The following is an 18,539-nucleotide window of genomic DNA, read 5'->3' as shown; positions in this document are numbered from 1 at the left end:
TGGAGGACACATTCAAGCCATGGCAAACTTCTTGCCCTAAATCTGGTCATGAATAAAGTTAGCAAATTAGCTTTCCTTGGCATTTAACTGAGAAATCTTTGCAGTCTTTGTTTTTAAATGTTTTTGTTTTGTTCTAATTTGATATTGCTTTCTGTCATCTATTTGCTTCTAAGTCTCATCCCAGACTTATGAGCATTTCTAGGAGAATTTGAGCTTTTTAGCGAGCTAATGTAGTCAGTCTTACTTTGTGCTTTGTTTATTCATAGGTATTCTGTCTCCTGGTAATAAGCCATACTTTTTACTCATTTATTTATTCATTCTCCAAGTATGTATTGAGCTTCCCACTTGTTTAGGCACTTTTCTGGTACTGGGATTCAATGGTGAACAGAAACCTGGTTTTGCCCTTGTGGATTTAGTGGGGACATATCTTATCCTCAAATCTCTTGAGCTTCTGAATGGCTTGGGTATGAGCTGTACTCTCTCCCAGGGATGATGGTGAACTATAAAAGTGGTGAAAAGAGAATCAAGAAGGCGAGGCATTGCTTCTTAAAGTGAAGCATGATCAGTGGACCCGCCTCATCAGCATCACCTGGGAACATATTAGAAAGGAAATTTGTAGGCTCTCATCCCAGACTTACTAATTCAGAACCTCTGGGGATGGGACCCAGCACGAAGTTCTGGATTTTACCAATAATCCAACTAGGGGATTCTGATAATGCTCACATTGGAGAACCACTGCTTTTGGGGGTAGTAGTGTCATATCTCAAGAATTGGGGTTCACACTCCCTTATAATAGAAGTATTGTATTCACATCTACTTAAGAGAATAGAAACTAATGAAGTTAATGTATACTTGGATTTTTGTTGATTCTTTAATATGATAGGAAACAAAGAGTATAGTCCTGGCATTCAGGATCCAGAAAGAGAACTCACCTGTGTGATGCTGAGAACTGTGGTCGCACTTCTGAAAGGCTCAGTTCGGAATGCAGGTAAGAATGGTACCAACTTTGCCTTGTCATTATTTAGTAAAATATTAATTATTTCCTGGTTATCTACATGAATTTTCAAAAGTTATATTCAGGGAATAATCAATACTAATGCTATGTATAATGTCCATCTGCTGGTGGATGTTCAGTGACCAAAGTAAATTGATAGATATCTTGGTTGACACTTTTTACTCTAAGGTTATGCATAAGGTTGGTGAGCAAAGAGACTGTACTTAATCTAGCAGTTTCTAAATTAATGGGAATTACAGAGCCCCTTCCCTCTTTTCAAGTAAAACCCATTAATATTCTGTTACAATGACTATAGATCCAAAAAGAGAAAAGGAAACAGCTAAAGAGGTAAAGACAATTAAAGGAAGTTAGTCCTTTTTAAGAAATATAATTTGGACATACTCCTGGCCAGGGTAATCTTAGAAATTCTATCCATCCCCAGACTCCCCTCTCCACTTTTTTTTAGCTTTCTAAGATCACATGTTGTTTCTATATTTTTAAGAAAGTATGTGCAACACACATGCATGCATACATACATATATTTAAAATAATGTTAAACATATACCAACAGTCATATCAATGGGCAGTGTGTTCTGTGATTTAGGTATCTTTATCTGAGGTTCTTATAGATTAACTATCCTAAATGTAAAAAGCTATTATTTCATTATAGAAAAGGGAAGTCTCTAGCATTAGACTATAAAACATTCCCCAGAGGGGCTAAAGTTTATATTCCTCAGCTCACTCTCAGACATTTAACTAGTAGTAAGTCAGGGTAGAGCTGAGGAAGCTACCATTTCAGCAAGCCTCCATGGGGATGGTCAGGTAGGGGAGTACTCAGCCCACAATTAAACTAATTCTGCATTACAGACTTGAGCTTCTCAAATCCACATTAGTTTGGGCAAGTTACTGCCTAGTTTTTACTCCACATGAACTACTCCAAATATCAATTCTGGGGAAGAAAAAATGTTTAGGATTACTTTTAAACAAGAGCATACCACCAACTTGGTTTCCTTTATTTTCTCCCCAAGAAACTACCCAGAAATTAAATATGTTCTCAGATTCTAGTTTGTTTTCTGCAAGAATTTTAGCAGAAAAAAGAGAGTATTGACTCTCTGGACTATCAAGTCATAGGGAAACAAAGGGCAAGGGAGATCTAGTTAAAATTCGCATTACCTAGGTTTCTAAAAAGAAGGCATTTTTTTCTCCCTCTTTTTTCCTACAAGACTATAGGACATTGTTCTTAACTATAGTTGTCTTGAACTTATTTCTCCTATCTTAAACTTATCTCCTATGGAGATATTGATGAAAAACTTTCCCTCCCAAAATAAGATTCTCAATGATGAAGAAAGCAGTTTTTAAAAATTTTCAGCTTCATATTTTCTCTCTTCCTTTTTCATTTTAATTTATAATGGGCATACCAATAAGCAAAAGAGAATACTTAAAATGTAGCAAAACGAGTTTAAAGACAAAGCATTCCTTAAGAGTGAAACTGAGGTACCAAGCCTCCATGCTCCAGCCCCATCTTGTCTGTCTGGTCCCCAGTTGTCCTGAAAGACCATGGCATGGTGCCCTTCATCAAGATCTTCCTGGACGATGAGTGCTACCGGGGAGCCTCACTCAGCATCTTGGAGCAGCTCTCAGTCATCAATGCTGAAGAGTATATGAGCATCATTGTTGGTGCTTTGTGCTCATCCACTCAGGGGGAGCTGCAGCTAAAACTGGACCTCCTGAAGGTAATTTCAAGTTCCTTTTTGTGATTGGCTTTTCTATAGGTATTTACCAAATGATACACATTTGTTCAGGCTTTGGTTCATTTAGTTGGCCACTATATTAGGTAGTGCATTGTGTTAGGCAGTGTTAGCTGCTATAACAAATAAATCTCACATCCTCAGTTGTCTGATACATTAGACTTTCCTTTTTGCATAGAATCCAATCAATGATTGTGGCTGCCATTCAGGCACAGCTGACACCTGGCCTTCTAACTCAGCTAGCACACAAGGGAAGAACTACCATGGAAAATGCAGAAGGCATTTTCATTCAGACCTGGAACTGCCATGTGTTAATTTCTGTCTAATTTTCTATGGACAGAACTTTGGAGAGGACTCACTTGAATGTCAGGGGTTCCAGGAAATGTAGTCCCCATGTAGGCAGCTGGTTCCCAGCAACATTGTAAACTGTGAAAGTGGAGCTCAAATCATTGGTGGTTAAACAACTGCCTTGTTGACTCTACTTACTGAGCATCTATCAATTACCAGGCCTGATACAGAATGCCTGGATATACAATAGAATGAAATACTAACCTGGGCCTGTGGGAGCTCAGAGAAGAGTGCTCATAATAAGTGAGCATGGGTTGTATTATAGTGTGGTAGATGCCTTGGTTAGCCATTGGGCACAGCCTGCTATGAAAAAGAAAAGTAAGGGAGATCAGCTCTGCTTTACCTGTTTGAGGAAAGCTCTCAGAAGAGATAAAGGGAGCAAAAGGCAGTGAAAGGTGTGGGAGCAGCAGGTACATGGGGACAAATGAGACTTGGTTGTAACATTTGGATAACAGAGGAGTATATGTTTTTATGATATTGCTAATAATTAACAAATTACCTTAATTTAGTTAAAGAAATATAACAAAATACTAACCCTACTATTCTGTCTTATGGCTCTCACAATTTTGTTACCATTTCTTTCCTTCACTTCTTTAATGTTTATGGATTTATACTTTTTTTAAAAAAATTCTCTTTTCTTTGGTTTTATTCTATTTGGGGACAGAGCAGAAATAAATGTAAATATCCCTTGGGGAGTGGACCTGGACTTCTCACATGTATATGTAGCACAATCCCAAATGAAGCACATGCTTATGTTTTCTTAGAATGTCATACCCAATTTTTGGTGAATTAAAAAAAAAAGTACAAACTTCTCTGACTCCCAAAATTTAGTAAACCATCAATCTAGCTTACTTATGGATGTCTCTGGACAAAACCTTTCTGAACACGTAGAGGATGGTGTTTGAATCATTTGACATACTTTGTTTCTCTGCAGAGCCAATATCAGACATTGGTGTGAACTTTGCCTGTTCACAGGGCCTAAGCCTGCAGGGGTTGGCTTGGCCGAAGCAATGAGTGACTCATAAAAGTGACATTGTGAACATGACTATCATGTGCTTCACAGATAACAGGAACCCAAACAATGATTTCACTACATGGAAAAAAAAAAAAATCAGTGGCAGTGATTTCTATGAAGCAAAAAAGGAAAGTTAAATATCTTTTGGAACAGCCCAGTGATTTTGTGAAGTAGGGGCATCATAAAGCAAAAACAAAACAAAACAAAAAGAGTTGATGAAAATTTAGTGCTGGGAAAGACCTTAGATTCAGGTGGCCCCGTTTTCCAGTGTTATAGGCAGAGAGAGTCTAGATAGAGCACTTCATTGATAATTACTGTAAGTGTTGAAGTTAGTCTGAATTCAAGACTAGCAACTGAAAAATGAGTGATTTTCCCACCTTGGCAGGCTGTTTATCTCATTTCCTCCTCATGTCTGTGTTCAGTTTTATTTTATGTGTTCTTACAGGAAAAGGAAAAGTACCATGAGAGCAGTCAGGACTGTGGCTTTTGACAGGGTGAACAATCGTTTTTGACACTTTCATATTGAAAGTCAAACAGATTCAGAGAAGAAAAAAATTTCTCTTTTACTTTGTTTGGAGAATAAAAGCATTTTTGTGTCTAATACAGAAGAAGTGCTCTGCTTTGCTCTTGGAGAGTTCATCTTGTTTACTCAATAGCCCAGAGGCTTCTTATTGGAGTGTTAGCCCTTGGGTAATGGACTGAATTTCTAGAATTAGCAATGTAAAGCCATTATGGTGTTTTACAGATTCAATATCATTTCAGAATCACACTATTAAGAGAGCACATAAGAACGAATGCTCAGAGAGCTTATTTAACAAAATCATAGCCTGTGCTCAATGTGCCATCTTCTCCCCATGTACCAAGTCACTGCTGGGCAGTTGGGAGGCCCCAGGAGCTGCCATTGCCCTCTGAGGACTAGGGCTGTTAACACATTGCTGCTCCAGTAAGCAGTGGAGCAGGATGGGCCCCCCGAGCCTATCCCAGATTTGCCTACCACTGAGTAACATGAGTATCTAGTGAATGTTTGATGGAATCTGATGTGGGATCTGCAATTGTTTCTCAATCATCTTGGGAATCCCTTGGAACTTTGGGAGCAAAGATTTGAAATGAACTCCTTCTGGCTATATCTCCTTTGCTAGAAGCTAAGGCCTGGCTATGCCCACAGGTACTATCCACAGAGTGGGTCAGACAGAGGATGAGGGGGAAATGCTGGCGTATACAAATACAAAGGGGTTGGTGGTAAAGGGTTGCTACCTCTGAAATGCATTCCCAACATGGCATTGTTCCAGTGTCCCTTCCTTGTGGCAAAATCTGCCAGCCACTCTGGAGAAGACCAATTCAGGGCAGATGTTTCCAAAATCCAGTGGTGCTTCCATACCAACACTGAAGTCACATGTGACTGCACCACCAATTCTCCCAAATGATAACTGAGTTAAGGAATAATGTAGGCAAATGAATTTCCTCTCCATGGCCGGTGGGACCTTGATTGGGTTATGCACAAATTCAGATTGATTTGCTAATATACATTTAGCTGTTCAACTCTGAGCTTTAATCACATTACCTCACCAGTCTTCCAGCATGACACATGGAAAATTATGAGGAATAACAAATAATAGAATGTGAAATAAATCCTGTTAGTCCTAACATAGTTAGCGCTTTGCAGCAGACATCCATTTTATAGATTCAAGCTGGAGGAATACTAACTCAGAGACGATGACATGGTAACTGAGTTAAGGATGAGAAAATGTGCTTAACGCTGACCTTTCTTGAAATGTGTCAACCCTAGCCTGATTACTTTGACTTCAGCTGATTAAATTTACTCCCTTCCACCGACTGGAAACCCTATGTGATGCATTATCATGTAAAGTTGAATGACAGTAATGGAGACCCTCCTCCTAGGCCCCCAGTTCCTGACAAATCGTTTCCCGAAGTAGCGAAGTATTTATTTTCCTTTATGATAGAAATGTTTCTCTTTAGTTGCTATGAAATTAAGCCTTTGTAATTGGATTTTGAACTCTTTACTTTATGACTCTGCAAATATGAAATTAACCCCATCCCAAGAAATAATAGAACAGTCTACGTTCTAATGAGATTACCCCCATTTTAGATAATGACTCTGAATTTAATAAATCAAACAAAGCAACAATTAAGGACAGCCCATTCCTTCCTTTTCCCCCTCCCAAGCAGAAAAGAAAACAACCAGCTAGGAGTTACAGGTGACAGTCCCTTTGAGAGACACAGATCATGATGAGGACTATTATCGGGTTGTGTCTCTTAAAAATATATCTGTTTTCAACACTCTTAGAAGGATGGAATCCTTCTAAGCAATATCAGACATCAATTTGGACAATTGGAAGGTGGTTTCTGGAGAGAAGAGTGGGCTTTCAGTGGTCATGAAGCACTCAGACAATTGGCTATAATCTGATTAGTTTTGTTTTTGAATCATTCTCCTTTTTGGTATGTTTTGTCATGTGTCATGGGATAAACTGAAGAGCTCCATTCATTCCAGTGCTTGAAACCAACCTCCTAGTTGTCTTAAGAGCCATCAAAAACTCTCAATTGAATTGAGACTGTTTAGAATCGTACAGCTTTAAATTTACCAATGTCTTTGTGATTGATTTATTTTTGGTGGCCTGTGTCCTGTGACCAGGCACAAGCTCAGTTTCAAACAATGTATATAGTTTCAAACACTGCGTATAGTTCAGCAGTGTTCCTTCCACCATGTAAGTCATCATTTGGAAGGAAAGTGACCAAACCTTCACGAGCTTCAACATTATAGTGAGTTTCCTGCTCAGCTGAAGAAATAATTCTTTATTAGGAGAGAGTTGTGCATGCCTGGCAGTACAGATGTGGTGTCTGCCTTGGCCTCTCACAGCCCCAGGCTCCTCAGGGTGAGGAGTGTGGGGTGGAAGCAAGTGGCTGTGGTGACTGTCTACATACAGAAAAGCCTTGCTTAGTGCTCGCCATAGGCTTTTACATTTTCTGAGCATCACCGTTTCTGAAAGAACTTTGCTCTAGCAATCTTAATTTTTGTCTTTAAGGACATGTCTACAAATGCCAATCTTTCCTGGATTTTGAGCCAAATTCACAATGTGAGGGCATATTCTCACCACAAGGAGAAAGCACTGTCATTGCCACATCCTTCATATTTTATTTTTGCCTCCATCTTTCTGGCAGTATGGAAAGTCCATTTACCTGAAGTCTATCCCATGACTCTGATTTGAATCTCCTTTGGTGGGTGGCTCTGATGCTAACTCTTTTTTTCAAATTCCAAAATGGCAACTGATTTCCCCATACTGGTCCTTCTTTGCTGTGGTGGATTATCATTGATCTAACCACCACATGACAGATGTTTTCTCTAACTGGGAAATGATCTATCATCCCATATTGGTAAAGATAAATATTTCTTTCTCATTTTATATTATTTATCCATTTTGAACAAAACTGTGGAATTTGGCCTTTCATAGATTTTCCTAGTTACTATAATATTAATTTTGTTTTTTGATTTCTTGAAATGTCATAGATTGGGTAGTCGAAGTATATTAAGTGGATCTTGACCACTTTTTGAGAGTCTTTGAGAGAATTTTTTTTTTGAGAGTCTTTGAGAGAATTCTCATCTGTGTGCATCAGCATGATCCAGGCTCATGTTGTTTTAGCTCACACATGGGATTGACTACCCAAAAAGCTGCTTGGTATTCTTGTAATGAAATATCACTTTAAACAACAAAATTTGAGTGACGGGAGCACCCATTATATTGTTACAGGGAGAAACTCCTGTTAGGTTAGGGTACCAGCATTTTAGAGATGCAGCTGGAAAGTTACCTTTCCCATCAAAAGTGCATGGTTTCACCTTTAATCATTACTTATAACTTTACTAAGTTTCTATTTGACCTTCTATGTAGGAGAGTTTTAAGACTGTTTTCTCCTTTTTTTCCTGAGCTTCCCGTTTCTTCTTTGCCTGCTGACTTCCATGTGTCAAGTAAAAACATGCACTGAAGTCACAGTGTCACCTTCCCCCAAATTTGGAGTTTCTCCTTTTTTTCTCTTTGAGCCTTATCTCAAGCATCCTGGATTGACTCCAGATTGTCCCCTTTCTTGTTTCCCGCAGCATTAAATATTTGAAAGGATAAAATACTCAAATATCTCTCCTGAGTCTATTAAAGGAACCACAAGGACCCTCCACTCTCCAGGAAACGTGCCTGAAATGCCCGGGTTTTAGATGGGGCCCTCTAAAATTTGTGTGATTAATCAATAAATACCAAACTACAGGCTTTTAGTATTTATCTAAAGTTGCCCATACATTCTTCACTTTAATGTGTGAAGTTAGCTCAGAGTGAGCACTGCTTAAAAATAGCCCACCTGGCCACCTGCCTGCCTGCCTTTCAAAAAGGTATATTGAATACCTAGTGTAAACCACACACTGGCAGCAATGAATGGTGCATTGGAAGGGCTCAGCAAAAATTTGATTTTAGGAAGAAATAAACATTTATCTGACCATTAGAAGTCTCATCCATCTGGAGGGTGAGGGATTTTACTGAATATACTTGGAGTACTTTAAATTCTTTCTCCACACATGGTCTATTCTATATGGGGTACCTCTGTATTTTGTTTCATTGAGGGTTTCCCTTCTCTACTTGAAAGCTCATCTTTTCATATCATCTTTTAAGTAGATGATATGAAAAGATGAGCTTTTATATCATCATTTAACAGATGCATCCCTGCTTGCCCACAGAGGGAGAATAATGAACTGCTTCTTTAGGATTTCATTGTAGCTCCCATGAAAGAGATGGTGTTGGTTCCCATTCATGCAGGGAGTAGTTATTAAGTTTGCACCGTGTTCCATAGCAGTGAATAAGCCAGATGTGGTTCCCAATCTCGTGGTTATCCTGTCTGGGAGAGAGCTGAGACCATTTCTAGCAAATGAAGTAGTGTAAAAGTGGTTTCATTGGGGGAATAAGAGGGGATTGGGGGGGCCTAGGATAAGTGTGAACTAGGGATCAGAGAGCTTTTTGGGTGGAGATGCATATAAGCCAGAGAGTTAGATAAACCCTATCAGCACAGGTTTCAAGGGGAGCTCTTTGAAAAAAGGCACTTATGGGAAACTTAAATCTAAGAATAAGAGGAATAAAAGAGATATCTCAGTATTTGAGAACATCCTTCATATGGCTCCTATGACTTCTGATGTTTAGCATCAGGACAGAGTGCATGGGATGCTTCGGAGCAGATGTGCATGAGCTCAGTGTTAACTGCCTCTTGAAGTTCACTAATTTTTATCTCTTTGCTGTTTTAGTCTCTTCTCCGGATCCTAGAGACCCCCAAAGGTCGGGCTGCATTCAGAGTCTCCAGTGGGTTCAACGGGCTGCTGTCCCTGCTGTCTGATCTAGAGGGGTCTCTCCATGAGCCTCCACTGCAGGCATGGGGGACTGTGACCCCCAGCCAGACACTGGAACTGGTGCTGCATACCCTCTGTGCTGTGTCTGCAGCACTGCACCTGGACCCTGTCAACAGTGACTTCTTTAGGAGGAATGGGCTTTTTGAGAAGCTGGCTGAGGACCTCTACTTGCTGGGCTGTTTTGGGGTCCTGGTAGAAGAAGGACCCTCTCGACACTCTTGGTCTGATACCAAGGCCAGGCCATTTGCTGATTTCCTGAGTGCTGCCTTTTCCTCCCGCTGCCCACTCCCACCCAGGATTCAGAGATGCCTCCAGATCTTCAGTTTTTTGGACAGCATGGCCAGTGGTACCCTCCACCTGCGCAGGGACTTGAAGGACTCCCTGAGGGCTGGGCAAGAGTCAGTTGTGGATGTTCAGAAGGGAAACGCCATCAGCAACCTCCAGGGCAACTTCAAGTGGCTGGACCCAGAGGAGAGGTAGAACTTCAGTGCCTTTTGCCATGGAGTTATGAAAGTATCGCTGTCCCCCATTTGTTTCTCACTCAAACATCATGCGCAGGTGTAGTAGGTAGGAAGTCAGATAGAGTTGGGTGGATGGAAATGTCATGTGACTTTTCTTTAAATCAAATTAGCTCTGACTCCAAGTTTCCCTATCCTTGAAGCTGGTAGAAAATTTCGATCTAAGTCAGTTCAGGGTTGGAGGAGACTTGATTCATGTGAGAACCAGCAAGGCTATGGGATGCCTGGAAGCCAAGGGCAGAACTCAGTGGAGACCTTCTCCTTTGGGATTTTTGTTCCTGGGTGTGTGGTGTTTAGGTCAGATCCCTCTGGATGTGCCTGGCAGCCTGTGCCTTCTGAGGTCCTATCTCCTCCCCAGAGCACTGCCAGGGGCTGAGGTAAAGTCCTTCAACTGGCAGAACACATACTGCATTGTGCATCCCAATCACGGAACTCAGCCTGTTTTTTCTGGCTGCTTCCACTCCCCCTAACAAATGTAATTGCTCTTCTTACTTCCACAAGCCAGATCCTTCAACCAGTTCAAACTTGCAAAAAAGCTTTTACTTTTATATCTGTAAAACAGAATTCCACTAAAGAAAGGGAGCCTCAGACCCAGAACAATGGAGCCATCCATCTAAGACCTCTGAAACTGTGATCCCCCAAATTTAAGTTTTTCCTCCTGTAATTGTTCTTATCATGTCTTTTGGTTATAGCAATGAAAAAGCTGACTAAAACATGGGTCATACCTTTTACATTATATCTAAAGTCTCTTTGCCTAACCCAAGGTCATGAAGATTTTTTTCCATGCTTTCTTCTAAAAGAGTTTTAGGTCTATAATCCATTTGAATTACTTTTTGCGTAGGGTGTAAGGTTAGATAGAGATTCATTTTTTGTATATATGGATGTCTGATTTTTCCATATTCCTTTGTTTAAAATATTATTATGCTCTTTTCACTGAATTGTCTTTGTATCTTTGAAAAAAGTCAGTTGGTCATATTTATGTAGTTCTTTTCTGGACTATATTCCATTGATCTGTGTGTCCAGCCCTTCATCAATACCATCTTGGTTAGTGTAGCTGTATAATAAATCATCAAATTAATAAATGTGAGTCCTCAAAGTTTATTCTTCCTTTTCAAATTGCTTTGAATTTTATGTCCTTTGCTTTTGGCTGCTCTGGAACCATATAAATGTTAATGATCAGCTTGCTTCTATCTACAAAAATTCTGCTGAGATTTTTATTGAAATTACATTAAATCTATAGATCAATTTGGGGAGAATTGAAAATGGAACTATATTAAATCTTTCAATACATAAATGTAGTATATTTCTCTGTTTAGGTCTTTGATTTCTTTCATCAAAGTCTGTAGTATTCAACGTAGAGAGCTCACACTTAAATTAGATTTATATCTGAGTAATCTTTAGTGGGGGGCACTAATCTAAATGCTATTTAAAATGTTTTGGTTTCTTCATTTTTCATTTCTTTTATAAAGAAATATGATTAATTTTATATATCAACTAAACTTTATACATATCCTGAGATTCTGCTAAATTCAATCATTAGTTCTACAAATTCATTTAGTTTTTTAAAATCCAGATTCTTTGGGATTTTCTATGAATAATCACAGTATCTGTGAGTAGTAGCGGTTTTATCTCTTCTTTCCAATCTGTATGTTTCTGCATTTTGTTGACTAAGAATGGAGAAAGTGTACATCTTTGACTAAATCTTAGGGAGAAAATCCTTAGTCTTTTGCCATCAAATATAATAATAACTGTTTTTTTTAAGTAAATGCCCATTGTAAGCTTATGAGCAATACCTTAATTGACTGAGAATTTTTGTCATGCACAGATTTTGAATCCTTCAAATGCTTTCTCTATATTAAATAATATGATCATAAGATTTTACTTTAATTTATAAATGTGATAGATTACATTGACTGATTTTTGAATACTAAATCTGCCTTAGATTTGAGGGATAAGCCAAATTGGCCAGTACTGTCTTATTTATTTTATATATAAATAGAATAGATTTTCTAATACTTTTTTGGAGTATTTTTGCATCTATGTTCATTAGGGATATTAGAATGTAGTTTTCTTGTACTATCTTTTTCTGCTTTTTAAATCTGAGTAATTCTAATCTCATAAAATGAATTAGGAAATATTCCTTTCTCTTATAGTTTTTGAAATAAGTTGCATAGAATTGGGGTTATTTCTCTTTAAACTATATGATAAAATTCACTAGTGAAAATATGCTAGGCCTAGAGTTTTCTTTGTGGAAAGGTTTTAAACTACAGATTCAGTTTATGTAATAGTTATAAATTATTCAAGTCATTCATTCTTTCTTGCTTTAGATTTGGTAGTTTGTGGCTTATGAAAGAGTTGATCCATTTCATCTAACTTGTAAAATTTATGTGCATAGTGATTTACAATATTTTCTTATTTTCCTTTTAACATGTGTGGGGTCTATACAGTATTCTTTCTTTCACTCTCATATTGATTTTTTTTGTGTCTTCTCTCTTTTTCTCTTTAGCTCAGCTAGTGATTCCCCAACTTTCAAAATGTTTTCAAAGAACCAGGTTATCTTCAGTTATTTTCTGTATTGTTTTTCATTTTCTAATTTTATTGATTTTTGCATTTATTCCACTTGCATTTTTTTTTCTTTTAAAAAATAGTGTGCGAAGATGGAAGCTTCATTTTTTTTAAATTTGGGACTTTTTTCTTTTCTAATGTTTGCATTTTATCCTATGAATTTTAGCAACATCCCACAAATAATTCAATGTATACTCTTTTTTTTGTTTAAGCTCAAAATATTTTAAAATTCTTCTTGAAACTTTTTATTTGACCCAAATTTTAATTGGAAATATGTTGTTTAATTTCAAGCACTTGAAAATTTTAAAGATGTCTTTCTATTATTTGTTTTTAATTCAATTCTGTGTGGTCTGAGAACATGCTTTGTGGATTTTATTTATTTGAAGTAGTCTGACTTTTTTTAATGCCACAGGATATAGCCTGTTTAACAAATGTATATTCTGCAATTGTTCAGTGGCATATCTGTAAACATCAATTATGTCACTTGGTTGATAACATTGTTCAGGTCTATAAATTTATTGATTTTCTCTTCGCCTTTTCTATCAATTGTTGAGAAGAATGTTAAGATATCCAACTATAATTGAATATTTGCCATTATGCTTTCAGTCATATAAGTTTTTCTTTGTGATTTTTGACTCTGTTGTGAAGTACCTGCACATTTTGAATGGCTATGAATCTTTTAATCATTATGTGATATGAGTTGTTTATTGCTGCTAGTTTTCCTCAATCTGAAACTTCTTTCTCTGATCTTAATAGAATTATACCAGCTTTTATTTATTTAATTATTTATTTTTTACAGAGCTGGCAATGTAACCCAGGATCTCATATATGCTAGGGAAATGATCTACAACTGAGCTACATCCCTTGTCCTTTATTTATTTTTTGATTAGTGTTAGCCTGGTAGCAAATTTTCTATCCTTTTACTTTTAATCTACCTATATCATTATATATATCTGTGTGTGTATACATATACATATACATATATATATATATATATATATATATATATATATATATATATCCATATACATTAACATATACATATATATATATACACACACATATACACATATACATATATGTATTTGGAGGGTTACCAGGGATTGAACTCAAGGATACTCAAATACTGAGCCACATCTGCAGCCCTACTTTGTGTTTTATTTAGAGAAAGGCTCTCATTGAGTTGCTTAGTGCCTCACCATTGCTGAGGCTGGCTTTGAATTGGTGATCCTCCTGTCTTGGCCTCTTGCAGATGGGATTATAGGCATGCGCCATCAGGACTGACTATATCATTATATTTAATAATGGCCTATACTTTGATCTTTATTTTTCATATTATGACAATATCTATTGATTATTTAATATAATCATTGATGTGTTTTAATTTGGGCCTACCATTTTTGTTTTCTCTCCCCTGCCTGTTTTGTTCTTCTATTTTTTCTTTTCTTGTTTTTTTTTTTTTTTTTGGTGCATAGTTTGAATATATTCTGGGTTTCCATTTGAATTCATGGACATTGTTTTTTTTTTTTTTAACTAATCTTTCTTTGCCTAGTGTTTTTATTGTTTGCAATAGGGATTAGAATAGACACAATTTGGAAAGTCTAATTCAGGTGAATCATAGAAGGCTTACCACTATGCCTTTCTCTTTATCCTCATCTAACATGAGCATTACATTTAATGTATTACATTGAATACAATGTTTCTTTCAACCATTATACTTATATTTAATATGAAAAGAAAAAAGCAGTGTGTTATACTTACCCAAATATTTACCATTTCTGTTGCCGTTGCTCTTTTTTCATTTCTGGAGTACCAAGTTTCCATCTGTTATTATTTTCATACTACCATCTAAAGAACATTTAAAAATAGTTTTAGAATGAGTCTGATGGCAAGAAATTCCCTTTGTTTTCCTACACCTGGGCATGTATTTATTTTGCCTTCATTCCTGAAGAGTATTTTTGCTGGGTATAGAATTAGTTCTGTGTGTTTCTTTGCAATATTTAAAAAACTTTGCTTCCCTGCCTTGCATTTTCTCATGAGAAAAATATACCATCATTCAAGTTGTTGTTCCCCTGTATGTGTTCCCCTGTGTGTTTTTCTCTGGTTGCTTTCAATTTTATTTTTTCATTTTTTCAGGGCTCATCAGTTTGACGGTGATATGCCTGAACATGAATTTCTTTGTTTATTTTTCTTGGGTTTTACTAAGTTTCTTGAATCTTTAAGGTTTTGTGTTTTACCACATGTGAAGAAAGAATGTATAAAAACTTCTCAAACTTTTTTTTTCCTTTTACATCAAACTCTTTCTTCTCTCCTTTGAGAATTCAATGACAGGAAAGTTGGATAGTTTGGTAGTGTGACTCATTACCTTGAAACTCTTCATGTTTTAAAAAAATCTTCTTCTTTGTAGTACAGTTTGAAAATGTGGATTCATCTATCTTCAAGTTCATGGAATTTCCTTTCTCATTTTATTCTATACTGTCATTTCAGTGAGTTTTACAAAACTTCAGTCACTGTATTCTTCAATTTTTTAAATTTATATTATTTGTTTCTTTGTTGGCTTTCTGTCTTTTCATTTGTTTCAAAAGCGGTCATTGCTACTTCTCAGACTTTGGTTAATAATAACTGTTTTAAAGATTTTGTCTGAAAATTTCAATGCCTGTGTCATCTCAGCATTGACATCTGTTGATTGCCTATTTTCATAAGAGATACTGAGATTTCCCTAGTTTATTTTATGTTGATCAATTTCAAGTTGTATCCTGAGAATTTTGAATGTTACAAACTCCAGCTACTGCTGGCATTTTATGATGAATGTTGATTATTTTGTTTTAGAGGCAATAAACCTATTAGGTTGATTTCTACCCATCTTCTGTGGATCACAGTTCCAGTGTCAGATCAGTTTTCAAGGACTTTGCAAGGTGATTTGTACGCCTCAGTTGCCTTGTGCAATAGCCAGCCTTAAGTGGTGGTTTATCTCTAGTTATGGTGAGCTTCCAAAACTTGAGTATAGAGGTGAATGTACAACTGAGAGGTCATGCTTTCTTCATCACCCTCTACTTCATTCTCCACTTACTTTTCAGTGTACTCACAGACATGGCCCATGAGTTCTATCAGGATTTTAATTGCTTTCAGGGATAGGGCACATCAAACTGTGCTTGCACTATTATGAAGGAATCCAGAAGCCCATGTGTGTATGTGCATGTTTGCTTGTGTGTGTTTGTGTGTGTGTGTGTGTGTGTTTAATATAAAGTGAGAGCTTCTCAATTTCCCACATACTTGGAGAGAAATGAAGAAGGCCAGGAATCAACTTCCATTGAGCATGGAACCCTGTGCCAGGCACTGTGGCTTAGTGTATAAGGGCATCATATTATTAGGAAAAATTTAGCTCAGATGGATCATTCAAGGTCATTTACGAAATTAAGTGGTAAATTGAGAATGTGGGTCATGGTCTGGCTCAGAAAGAAAGATCCCCAATATTCTGTAAAATGGAGAAGAGATTATGTGCATTCTTATCTGATGTCCTGCTTTCCCCTCTCTGCAGGATGGATGAAGGTGATGCTGTCATCATGCACCCTGGGATGGTGTGTGTCATGGTGAAGCTGCTGCCTCGCTTGTACCATGAAGATCACCCACAGGTACCTATTGAAGAACACCAATATTTTGTCTTTGTCACATGGCTGATCTTTTATACTCCTTCTGGCATGAAACTACTTTTCTTCTTTTTTCCTTCTTCCTCAGTACCTTTAATTATCAGAGCCATCTTTCGGTGGTACCTCTTATAGGGATGTGTGTATTGGATACACACTGATGTGTGTATTGGATACCTGACTAATTTGTGCCCAACCTTCCAAGGCCATTCAAAACATCTTGCACCTATTAGCAAAGTGATCGTCTAAACACAATAGGCAAGCAAAATACAACTGAAAATATTCTAACATTTATGAGGCAAGTCTAGCACTGGGCACTGGTGGGACCAGAAGTCCTTTCCCTTCTATGTATTTACCATCCTGTGGATGCTGACTGAGATACCAGCCCTGTGCTCTGTGCGGCACATGTAGGCCTAACTAGAAGGGCATAGGTTGCATCTGGATGGACTAAATAAATGCACTCACAAATGAGTACACAATTACAAAATGGTGATAATTGATATTCAGAGGGGGAAACCAGGGTGCCGAGAGAGTTACAGAATGGAGGTGGTCCACAGACCTAATGTAATCTAGTTTGGACGAAAGGATGGAGGTTAGGGAAGCCATCTTTCAGATAGTGTAATGTATGTAGAGCTCTGAAAGATGAGTAGCCATTAACTAGGCAGGAAGGAGCTTGCTGCAGGCACTTGGGGGCAGGAATCGAGTGGAGAGCTGAAAGTGTGGAAGATAGGGTGGGCAGAGGTAGGCTGCAGTCTTGCCAACAAAGTACAGTTTTATCCCCAGGATAGGAAGAAGCTTTTCTCCGATGAGTGAAGAATGGCACTATATTAAATGTCTCTGTATTAAAAATATGGCCATAGCTGTTTGATGGAGAATGGACTGGGCTGGGAGGAGGGGTGGGGAGGAGACAGAAGCTGTGTCTGTAATGCAGGTAGTAATGTATGATGGAAGCTGGATCTGGGGGCTGTCTGTAAAAAGGGGTGAAGAAGGGACTGAAGAGACCTAGTCATAGATTAGATCAGCCTCCAAAATGAATGGAGTACGGGCTGTGGGAAGGTGAAGAGTCAAAGGTGACTCAAGTTTCTATCCTGACAGAACTACCAGCCCCATTGCAGAGAGGCGAACCAGCATGAGTGAATGCTGGAACAACAGAAAATAATGGAAGCTGAGGAAAGTACTCTTGATTTAAAAAATTAATATCTTAAAAGTTCTGGGAAAGAGACTGGAAGAGTCGAGGAGGAAAAAGCACCATTTTGCATTTATTAGCAACAGATGAAAAGAATTAATGGAATGGGGGAGTCAGTATTTCCTTTTCACCCTTTGTTTAATCCTCACAACAGTTTTGTTGAGGACATTCTTGACTCCGTTTTAACCAGTAGGGAAATACAGGTTCAAATAGTTTAAATGACTTTTGAGGATTTCCAATCTTAGACCTGGCATTAAACCTGACCTACCTCTTGGCAGTTTTTCAGAGGCCTGTGTTACCTCTAGGATGTAAAGAGAGGTCTGGCTTCGCTTTTCCCAGTAGTTACATATGAGTCAGTATGTTTGGGGAAGAAATGACAACTACTTGTCATTATTAATCAGAGCCTGAAATTGACAGTGGCCTAGTAAGGGTATTGCAAGTCCTCTGAAATCAGTGAGAAAAGTGGAATAGAGGAGGAGAGATCTCAATGTGTAGGGACTAGTACTGTTTTCCACTTAGGAAAATCTGTATTTGGTGCAGGAGTAGAAAAAGGCCTAATCTGATTTCATATCTATATGTCCCTTGTTGACTGTACTTCATGTTCTGGTTTCAGTTCCTCTGCTGGGGTGTGATGATACAGAGGTTATGAAACCAATTAATAGGGATGTACATGAAATGTATTTCACAGGTTTTCTAGAAAAGGAGTGGGCTGCGATAAAAAGTTAACAATAACCATGCCATTATAGTCATGAGACCTTTCAGCATAAGATTAAGATTATATTGCCCCATAAGATTATATTGCCTAGTGATGTCACAGCCATCTTAGTTTGTATAAGTAAACTGTATGATGTTCACATGGCAATGAAATTAGCTAACAGTGAATTTCTCAAAAATGTATCCCTATTTTTAAGCAACACATGACTGTATTTCTCATGATTCTGTGTATCAGCAGGGATGATTCTCTGTTCCACATGGAAGTGACTGGGACTCCATCACTCATACAGCTGGCATCTCAGAGAGGCTGGCTCACATGGCAAGGGGCTGCTGGATCAGTCATTGACTCAAGCTTTCAATAGGATCCCACATTTCTTCTATGTAGCTTTCTTTGTGTCCCTCCAAGTGAACTCTT

The 18,539-nt window shown here is 37.8% G+C and overlaps 1 protein-coding gene across 2 annotated transcripts in view; it reads left to right on the top strand.

The window, feature by feature from the left end:
• Window positions 1–18,539, top strand: part of Wdfy4 (WDFY family member 4) — a 277,867-nt gene that overhangs the window by 55,984 nt on the left and 203,344 nt on the right. For both annotated transcript variants that reach the window (XM_027947941.3, XM_034636982.2), the window contains exons 10-13: window positions 884–988; window positions 2,537–2,727; window positions 9,396–9,973; window positions 16,119–16,212. In XM_027947941.3, coding sequence (XP_027803742.3) covers window positions 884–988; window positions 2,537–2,727; window positions 9,396–9,973; window positions 16,119–16,212 — 968 coding nt within the window. The remainder of the gene's footprint in view (window positions 1–883; window positions 989–2,536; window positions 2,728–9,395; window positions 9,974–16,118; window positions 16,213–18,539) is intronic.

Source organism: Marmota flaviventris, chromosome 4 (genome assembly GCF_047511675.1).
Source record: "Marmota flaviventris isolate mMarFla1 chromosome 4, mMarFla1.hap1, whole genome shotgun sequence".
NCBI lineage: Eukaryota > Metazoa > Chordata > Mammalia > Rodentia > Sciuridae > Marmota > Marmota flaviventris.
The sequence above is the reverse complement of the archived record's forward strand: the minus strand, read 5'-3'. Positions and strand labels throughout refer to the sequence as shown.